Source organism: Primulina huaijiensis, unplaced genomic scaffold (genome assembly GCF_012295235.1).
Source record: "Primulina huaijiensis isolate GDHJ02 unplaced genomic scaffold, ASM1229523v2 scaffold2303, whole genome shotgun sequence".
In the NCBI taxonomy this organism is placed as follows: domain Eukaryota; kingdom Viridiplantae; phylum Streptophyta; class Magnoliopsida; order Lamiales; family Gesneriaceae; genus Primulina; species Primulina huaijiensis.
Genome location: NW_027355708.1, coordinates 10,717 through 21,627, shown reverse-complemented (window position 1 = coordinate 21,627; position 10,911 = coordinate 10,717). Strand labels below are relative to the sequence as shown.

The 10,911-nt window shown below is 29.0% G+C and overlaps 2 protein-coding genes across 2 annotated transcripts; both read right to left on the bottom strand.

Annotated features, from left to right (window-relative positions):
• Window positions 1–1,080: 1,080 nt before the first annotated feature.
• On the bottom strand, window positions 1,081–1,943 carry LOC140967024 (MLP-like protein 423). The gene is made up of 2 exons (XM_073427357.1): window positions 1,608–1,943; window positions 1,081–1,441 (listed from the first exon to the last, which is right to left on the bottom strand). Exons 1-2 carry the CDS (start codon window positions 1,786–1,788, stop codon window positions 1,173–1,175), a joined length of 450 nt encoding a protein of 149 aa, XP_073283458.1. The 5' UTR covers window positions 1,789–1,943; the 3' UTR covers window positions 1,081–1,172.
• A 7,538-nt stretch (window positions 1,944–9,481) lies between these two features.
• LOC140967023 (MLP-like protein 423) lies at window positions 9,482–10,612 on the bottom strand. Its single transcript, XM_073427356.1, has 2 exons — window positions 10,402–10,612; window positions 9,482–9,923 (listed from the first exon to the last, which is right to left on the bottom strand). The coding sequence occupies exons 1-2, from the start codon at window positions 10,583–10,585 to the stop codon at window positions 9,649–9,651; spliced, it is 459 nt and encodes a 152-aa protein (XP_073283457.1). The 5' UTR covers window positions 10,586–10,612; the 3' UTR covers window positions 9,482–9,648.
• Between the last annotated feature and the right edge of the window lie 299 nt (window positions 10,613–10,911).

Here is a 10,911-nt window from a genome sequence, read left to right as displayed (position 1 = left end):
TAAAATTTTATGATGTTATATCTTCATTAAGTTCTGTAGAGTACATTTGTGGGTCATTATGTATACCGAAGATTAGTGGGGACCAAATTATTAGAGAAATTATTAGAATAATCAAAATATTGACCATTAAAAAGTTGCAAAATGTTATGAGATATTTTCATGGTACTAAAATTTATATGCTTACGCATAGACGAATTGAAAATTTTGTAAGTAATTTATTAGTTACACTATGGAGTCTAAATTCATCTTTTATTTTAAAGCATTATTATATGATGTATATTAAGGAGTTTCATTTCTGAGCTTAGAGTTATGAATTTTATGTCTAAGTCATTAAGATTATACTATGACAATTCAGTTGTAGTCTTTATGACTAAATCGACAGTCGAAATAAATATATTGACATAAAGTATTATAGCTGTTGAAGAACATGTTAAGCAAAATAAGTGTTCATTGAATACGTTATCACTGAATTAATGATCATATGACCTAAAGACATGCAAATTAAGTTGTGTAAGAATTATGTCGTAGTTAATGACGGACTTGGTTCCTAAAAGATTTTTAATATATATATTTGGTTTTGATTATGAAACTCATTCAGTTTTGATCTTTATCATATTTATTTATGTACATATTCAATTATTTTGAGAAAAATACCGATCAAGTTAGATCTAGAATAAAGTATTGATTTTATTCATTAAGTTATATTAAAAATATGGTAAATGTGATACTCAGTATAAGATCGAGGATACATCACCTTGATTCGTATATTTGTTTATTAATTTTGGATGATTATTAATTTCTTAATTATTCATTCCATTTTAAATATGTAGGCAAAGTGAGATAATGTTAGATTGTTTTATTAATGTATTTAAAATAATTTAATTATGATCAACATATTTCATTATGATAAATATGAGAGATGTCTCATATTTAAAACAAGATAAATCAAGAATCTAATTTAGCCACAAATAAATAGATATGTTTTGGTATTCATGGCTCAAATTGAGGGGAAAAAAAAACTTTAGAAATACAGAAAAAGAATCAGATAACATTAATTATAATTTAAAGAGAAACAAATAATCTTATCAAAGAATACAGAAGAATACAAATATGTGTATATTTTACAACAAACAACGCTCGATTCTGACATACGTAAAACATTCGAATTTATTTTATTTGGTGAGAATATATTTATCCAAAGCGCCGAAAGTGAAATCGATGAAATCCTGAACACTCAGCGCAAAAGCCTCGGCTCCCTTTGCCCTTTCAAATTCTCCATAATATTTCATTATGGTTCCATCGCCTTTAGGATTCAAAACCAGAGTGGCCTTGAAGCTCTTGTAAATTTGGAAGATATCCCCTCCTAAAAATGTATAGCTTATTATTTTCTTCTCGTCATCTACTAAATCAAGTTTTTCCTTGATGTTTGTCACTGGAATTCCTGCACATATCAGCATGAAAGAAAATGATCAACTTGATATAAACAAAAACGCCATTATTAAAAAACGAAATCGGTTTAGCTGAGGAGAGCTTTGGAGAATATATTCTTTGGTGAAAAATAATCTTTAATGGATTATCAATCAACGAATTTGCATTGAATTATATACCTGGTACGTATTTGATTACACGGACCGTGCCGGTAGAGTTTCCGTCGCCTTCCACGACCTCAACGCTGTCAAACACTTGAGGGAAGGCTTTACGGCATATGATGTGGAAATTTTTGACGAAGTCCCAAATCTTTTGTGCATCGGATTTGGCTTCAAACTCCACTGAGAAAGTGCATGCCATTATGGTATAGTATGAAAAGTAAATTATATATATGAATTCAAATTATGGTGTTGTTCTGATAAAAGTTGGTGATGTGCATTCACGTATATATAGAACTAGAATTCAATGTAAGTATGAAAGATTGCAGGAAATTGAACTCAGGTGTTCGAGACTTAGAAAAATACAAGGATGGATGGAGTCAAAGTTCACGGAAGATTGAATTCAAGGCTCCTTATTCAAATATGGCAGGAATTTTAATTTGAAGAGATGAATCTGATTTTTGAACTCAAGGGTTCGAGATTTAGCATGTTACGTCCCTTTGTTTGTTTGTTTGTTTTTTTTTTTTTTTTTTTTTTTTTTTTTTTTTTTTTTTTTTTTTTGCAATTTTAGTATGATGCTAAAGTAATATATAAGGCGGTTTGAGTTATGTATTTAATTTAATTCATTTTAAGTGCGAATTTATATTTTCTTTTTTGAAAAATTAAGCGTGAATAGTATTAACATTGGAGAACAAGAAATTGAACGAATGCGGAAAGTCAATTACGACCCTATTTTTATAATATATAATAGTTTATGATTTGTGTATTTAATTTAATATTCATTTTAAGTATTGATATTCAAGAACTTGCGACGAATGAGATTGTACACTTGTTTTTTTTTAATATATTTCTTCCCCTCTCTTCTTTTGTTTGGGAGATCGGAAATTTTTAGTCTTGATTGGTAAATCTAGTAATAATTGACTTATCATTATCTTAATAATAGGGTTAAAATAGTATCATAGTTTGTGTTTTGTTAATTTCATTTTTTTAAAAAAAAAATCGTTATTTTAAATTACATTTTAGTACTTCTATCTTTTTTTTTAAATACAGTTTAATTCCTCGTTAGTTTTTACAATTACAATTATGACATGATCATATTTAAATATAATTATTTTATATTCTATTATGACCTTTCATTACTTTTCATCATTATAATATTATTTTTATTTCAATATAAATCAAATTAATTCGAAAAAAAACTATACAAACATATAACGTGTACGTTGTGACAATATTATATTATATTTTTTGAAATATTAAGCTGAATAGTTTTAATATTGGTATTCAAAAAATTGAACGCCAAGTGGAAAGTCAAATAGGACCCGATAGGTATAACAGTATGAGTTGTGTATTATTAATTTAATCATTTTAAGTGTGAATATATATTTTATTTTTTAAAATATTCAGCGTGAATAGTATTAAAATGGCAGCGATATGTGATATATTTATATATTCAAATTGATTTAGTATTTATTATTACAAAGTTACAATTTTTATTTTTAAACGTATTAAATTTCTTTTTCGTGTAATTTAAAAATTAAAAAATAGCATATACAAGAAAAAAAAAAAACTAATACAGATACTGATACATGCGATTTCAGTTATTTCAACAATAAAAATTATTTCTGATTATATACACTTAATTTTGCTTCTAACCAAATTTTTTAAAACCCCCACGTAGTGTATTTTTAAATATTTAAAAATGAAAAAAGAATTTTTCTAATTACAGCCATGAAAAAGGAAAAAAAAACTACAAAATTATGAAATATTTTTACTATTTCCTCGTGCCATGGATAACATGAAAACAAAATCATCATCTATTATTATTTATTAAATTAATGATAATAGAGCCACAATCACGTCATGGTCTGCTTTTTGTTATTTTTATAATTATTTCAAATTGTATTTTAGTTCGTTTGTCGTTTTCTTTTCTTTTTTCATTTCTTAAAATTGCATATTAATCTCTCTTTATTTCTCATAATTATAGTTTAACCTCATTTAATATAATAATTTCAAATTATAGTTTGATCCTTCATTACTTTTTATTATTATCATATTATCCATATTTTAATATAAATCAAATTGATTATAAAAAAAAACTTTGTAAGCACACAACACGTACATGTATCGGTGCACTAGTCTTCTAATAAAGAAAAACTCTTATTTTCTTTCCATATTTGACTTGCTCGATTTCAATTTCCTGCCATCTTTTAATACTCAGATATACATTGATAGGATCAATTGAGGGATAATTATTGAATTACAATAGCTCTATTGCTGAAATATTAAACACTAATTAATTAAATCGAGTTTGATTTTCAAACAAAGCGGAAGACACTCAAAGTAATCTTTCTTAGAAACCGATTAAACATTTTTGTAAAATATTTAAAAGATATGCAAGTTGAATTGTGTAAAAAAACGTTTTTTGTTGAAGCGTTTTATCAAACATTTGATATGAAATATTTTTGTATTTGAAATACACATAAAATATTTCAACAATACATCATAAAACATTAGCAATAATAAGTGAATGAGATAAATAAATAGACACAAATTTTTTTATGGATGTTCAAAAATTAAGAACTCCTACGTCACCGAGAATCCACTAGAAGACTCTGATAATACAAGTCTCTGTACAAAAAAATTTCAACTTAGGACTTATCTTTTGCCTAATTGAAACTCCTAGTACAATCTCTATTGTACGCCATAATATCAAAATCCGCATAATGTTTAACGTTTCTAATGTCAAGACTATAAACACAATATTAAATATCTTTGTGAAGACAGTATGTGAGAATTTTTACAATGTATGTATATATTAAATGTATCCTCACACTTGGTATTATTCTCATTTTAGCTAAAAAAAAAATTTATGTAGGATACTCATTCTTTGAATCTCCGTCCGAAGCTTGTATTTGATATTTATGATATTGTATTTATAGGCTCCAATAATGATATATACATTAGATATAAGAACATGATCTTTTGGAAGATTCTGACAGTTTCTGACATTAAAATGGTCATCATCGCCTTGCTAGACACTTTTCCCGATCTTGACTGATTTTGAGGTCTAGGCCTGCTGTCAGTTAGGATCGTCATCTATACTGCTCATTCAATTGGGCTCATCAGCTAGACTGAACCAAACTGATAAGGTCTGCTGAAATGAGCATGTGCACGACCATCTTAAACTCTGTTTCAGATTTCATCTTATGAATATGATTTGTAAATAATTATTTTAGCTTTCTAAAGCATACTAAATCATTCCATTCGGATAATTGAGGTGATCAGGCTGATCAAAATACCGTAACTGCTCATGTCCAACTAATTGTTGTTTTCATTGCAATCATTTTGGTTGTGCAACTAACATTTTGCCTAGATAACATCTGATTTAGCTCAACTGACGTGAAATACGACTTGACCCAAATTGAGTTTTTTGTTCATTGGTATTGGCGATCGGTCATTTTCATAAAAAATCTATGAGATATCGTCGAAAAATTGCATCTAGCTAGATTTTCAATTTGGCTAAATTCGAGTTTCAGTTTCCATCTTGAGTTAGCAAATTCACACTTGAGTAAATATGTTAAAAACTCAGTAAAAAGTTTTGTTATCATCAAAATCAAGATTTCTAAACATAACAATCTCTCTTTTTTTTATGATCATAAAACTTAGAAAAACAATGATTTCAACTAACATATTTCTCCCAATTTTTTGTGTGAATCAAAAAGTCATATTTTCAAAACAATTTAAGCAAAAATTTTTTCTTTCCCTCAATATTTAAAATCAATCTCTCACTTAAAATTATAATGAGTTCTTCTCACATATATATTAAATTTTGAAACTTATAAAAGTAAAGAGATGACTAACCAAATTTCTCCAAAAGCCTATGTGATTCTGACTTGAATGAATAAACTATTTTTCTTTGTACATGATTAGGCTGTAAATTTTTTATTGTTGCTATCCTCTACAATCCTAGTTTGCAATGAAAAAAACAGTTTGTCATTTCGACACGCGAAGAAAGAGTTATTCCATTTTTCCCACGGTTGGTGCAAGCTGCTCAAAAATTAAACTTGGCATATATATGTTAGAAAAAAATTTGAAATTTTGAATTTTTAATATCAAAATCAATTTCAAATGCTCTTTCAAGAACAACCGTATCTAATATCACTCGATAAGATCGAGTTCTTGGTTAGAAGATTGGGTTGAATAAACAATCATACTAGTTTGTACAAAATTTGGTTGAGATAACAACTTTTAATTTAGTAATTTTCGTCAAGTCAATAGCTGTTGACTAATCAATAAATTTTGTGTGGGGGGAAGCTAAACTGACAGATTGACTACTAAAAATTGGGTTATAAAGAGTAGGCTGACTGAAATTTAAATAACAAAATGATGTATTTATAGGCTTCAAAAATGATATGTTAGACACAATAACATGACAGTTTGGTAAGATTCTGGACATTTTCTAATATTAAAACGGTCATTTCTGCCTTGTTGGATGCTTTTCCCGAGCCTGAATGATTTTGTGGCCCGCCAGTTAGGATCGTCAGCTAGACTGTTCATTTAGTTGGACTCGTCAGCTAGACTGAACCAAGCTGATGAGGTCTTACATGTGCAGAACTAGTAGATTCATTGTCATTTATCAGCTTCTTAAACTCTGATTTAGATTTTGACTTGTAAATATTATTTACAAATCATTGTATTAGCTTCGTAACACATACTGAATATTTTCATTTGGGTAATCGATTTGATTAGGCTGACAAAAATATCGGAACTGTTCATGGCCAACTGACTGTTGTTTTCATTGCAACCATTTTGGTCTTACGACTATTACTTTGCCAAGAAAACATCCATTTGGCCAAACTTACGTGAAATATGACTTGTCCCAAATTGAGTTTTCTATTCATTCGTTTTAGTGTCTAGTCATTTCCATAAAAAAATATATGAGATATTGTCTAAACATTGCGGCTCACCAAATTTTCAATATGGCTAATTTCAAGTTTTAACTTCCATATTAAATTAACAACTTCACACTTGAGTAAATATACTATAAATACAATTAAAAAAATTATTATCATCAAAATAAAGATTGAGAGAATGTCTAAACCCAACATACATGCATGCATATCACAATGTTTAATCAAATCACTGCACAATAAAACTAATTTACATTCTTCTGGTTCTTTACTTGTTTGGTTGACAAGAATTCACGGTTTGATTTAAAATTAGGGATATCAAATTCATAATAACAAACTCATTGATTTCTTTGAGAAAATATGTTTTCAATGGATTTCAATTCTCAAATAGTTATTTATCAATCATGGTGGTGGATGTCAAAGCCATCACAACATGTGGTTATTTTAAATTCTTCCTTCAAATACTTATTTAATTCCAGTATGCAAACCAAACGAATTCTCAAATCAACTCGATACCAAGTTAAATCAATTCCATTAGTAAGTGTGATATATTTCAAATACATTCAGGATGAATGTCATTTGAAAGCCATTCTCAAACCCTTGTTCAAATCAAATATTTTTATTCAAATAAAATAGATCGATCCAAACACAATACAAGAACGACATTAATGCTCTGCTTCAAGTTTGGTGCATGAAAAACTCTAGGGTAGTCTATCCTTATTACGAAGAATATGACTTCCTAACGACTAAAACAACTTATAAGAGCTTATAAGTTTTTTTATACAAGTTTAACCAATTTTTTTAAAATTAAATAGCAAACAATTTCCGGCAAGAATAGAAAGTTAGATAATGTTTCGTTTTTTTTTTCAATATTTTTAAAATATTTAGTAACAGATATTGGAGATTGTATTGTGCAATGCAATCTATATTTTAGGTAGAAGAATCGAATTGGTCCACTTACGGCTCTCAATCCATTAAAGATCGTTGTTCATCAAGAATTCTCCATGCTCTGATATACTCGAATAATTTCAAGTACGAATCGTTTTCTTTTCACAAGTTGGGCAAACGTATGTTGATGTTTGCAGGAATTCCAGTAAAAAGTATCAAGGAGAGATTGGATTTAGTAGATGACAAGAAGATAATAGTGAGTCACACATTTTTAGTTGGGGGTATCTTCGACATCACAAAAACTCATTTGAGACGATCTCACAGGTCAACTTTGTGAGACATACATTTTATTTTGGTCATCCATGAATTTTTTTTATTTTTTATGCTAAAATTATTATTTTTTATTATAAATATAAATATGATTGACTTGTCTTACGAATAAATATTTGTGAGATCATATCACAAGAGACCTACTCCTTCTACATTTACAAAAGCTTCTAGGCCACTTTAGGACCATAATGAAATATCATGGCAAGTTTGAAATGGAGTCCAGAGTCGAGGCTTTTGCACATAGTGTCCAGGATTTCATCGATTTCACTTTCGGTGTCTTCGATAAATATCTTCTCACCCAATAAAAAATGCATATTTAGTATGTATCTGTTTATTTATGATTTTGATTATCTATGTTGTCAAATTTCGATTTTAGTGTTTTATTTTTGTTTAATTTAAAATTTTCAGTTCTTTTTCTGACTTGTCGCAGACATAGAGGATCAAAATTATATTAAAAAATAGCATACAAGAACGAAAATTATAATTTCCAATTTTATTATGTACATTGGTATCAAGACGTATTCGATAAAACATACAGTTTTGTAATTCTCAATAAATAATTAATTTTTTATTATATACATGGCCCAAAAATAATGGGCCCGTATGACCAGTACATATACTCCATCAACGACGGCCATCAGAATTAGCTTTTCGAATTGTTGGTTTTCTCCTGCAGTCGTCGAGCCAGAAATATGGCTCTACTCAGGCTAGAATTTTAAAATTTAGAATTTTTTTAATATTTTAAATTGATCTACTCGAGCTAATATCATATTATTCCAAAATTTACATATAAATTTTTAAAAAAATTTGGGCCCGGGTATACATGTATGTGGCTCCTCCACTGTTCTCGTGCGGTTGTGCAGATAAAGTCTGGACTCAAATGCATGCAATTCTGAACAGTATTTTTCATACTTTTTTATCATAAGACATTCTTGAGCAACCAAAGATATCGGCTAATGCGTATTTATTGATCAAATGATCTTTCGAAAAGTCTGACTGATGCACAATTATACCTGCTAGAGACCAATGTGCAGCTTGAGTACTATTAAAAACATCCAGTATCAGTCTCGAAGCAGCTTGAGTTAAAGTAAAAAGATTCAGCCTGATTTTACAATAATTAGCTGAAGGCACTCCAGCTAAAATCATGACTAATAAGCAGTCTGGTTTGAATCTAGGACATCCAGTTCGAAACTTGTAAATACTATAAAATAAAAACTGGATCTTGAAATAGCTCGATATTGTTTGTTATCATCAAAATTTAGAAATTTCAGTCTAACAGAAATATTTGAGTATTTTTTAAATGAACTTAATTATACTATACTAATGAATAGCTTCCTGAATTAATAATTTTTTATACGTATATGTAATATCAATTATTACAAATATTTGGTTGACCAAATTTTTTTTAAAAATTGTTAAAATTATTAATATGAAAAATTTACGCGTGCAATTAATAATGTTAATGTGTGCAGTGATTATCACTGCAGGATACACAATAATACATGGTGATAAAAATTTGCTCTAATTAAGTTTTGGACTGTACGAATTTTGTCCTAACTTAAAGTTCCACAATCTCGTAAAACAAATAGAAATGGCATAAGTTGTACATTTATTTATTTTTTATTATAATTATAATTATATTATAAGTTGGTTAATTACCATATATACTTCCCTACAATAATATGGTGACCATGTTATTTTTATATATGAAGAGCTTAGATTAAAACAAAAAATAAAACGATATCAAACGCAAAATACATGAGAATTAATATTATGACTCAAACAAAATACAAATATATAAATATTTCCAGAACAAGTAAAGGCTTATTTTGTTTAATTCATTCACCTGAAATTTATTATGACTGCCGCGGATATATAAGATCTCAAGTTCTAGGTTAACTTTTATTTTGATATATATAAAGAAATTTATTTTATTTTTGCTTGAAAAGATGATTATCCAAAGCACGTAAACCAAAATTGAGGAATTCCTCGATGCTTTCTGGAATGGGATTTTCTTCGTTCACCCTTTGAAATTTGCCATAATATTTCAGGAGGGTTCCATCGCCCTTCAAGGGACTTACAGTTACAGTGCCATTGAAGCTCTTGTAGAAATTGAGGACATCCCCACCAGCAAACGTGTAATTTATTGTTTTATTATCTTCATCCACCACTTCCAGCTTCTCCGCGAGATTGGCTATCGGCGATCCTGGATGCATAGATACCAAATTATAAATATAATGAACATGGCAGTACAATAATTTTGGCATTTTTAGTGTCAGACTAATGACGCGACATCAAATACATCAATAATGTACGTCCAACGACATTCATTGATAGTAAAACGAGTAAAGTTATTAAAATCAAAATTATTTGAACTTGCAAGACCAATTTTTAATTGTTCAAATGCACCCTTGATTCCGTTGGGTTTATAGATTGAGTAGGTCTTTTGTGAGACGGTCTCATGAATCTTTATATGTGAGACGGGTCAACCCTACCGATATTCACAATAAAAAGTAATACTCTTAGCATAAAGAAGTAATATTTTTTCATGGATGAACCAAATAAGAGATCCGTCTCACAAAATACGACCCGTGAGATCGTCTCACACAAGTTTTTGCCTTATAGATTATAAACCAATTAGTAAAATATGTGCATGCATGAGTTGAAAAACGGTACGTACGTACCTTGTGGATATTTGATCAAACGCACGGTGCCAGCATTGTTTCCATCCCCTTCGCGTACCTCAACGCTCGTGAACACTTGGGGGAACTCCCTTGGAGCACAAATGGTGAAATTGTACACCCAATCCCACACCTTTTCTGGATTAGATTTCATTTCTACTTCTACAGAAAACGTGGATGCCATCATATGACAAAAGAAATATTTCTAGTCTAGCTAGTACTAAATATATAATATATATGTATAAATGTATGTATTTACTTGTGTGATTTAAGGCCTGAAATTGTGCTTCTATTTATAGACTGAGACAAATCTTCTTTCAGTCACGGTACTAAATGACCAGTCTCTAGATTCATCAGCTGGAAAAAATACTTTTCATGTTTTAGTAAGCTAAATTCATGCTGTGTACGTATGTTATTCAATATTGTACGTGTAGACCAAGTGCCCGTTGCTCTTTTGAATATTCAAAGTTGATGTACGATGAATTTAAGACAACGTAGATTAAAAAAACAATT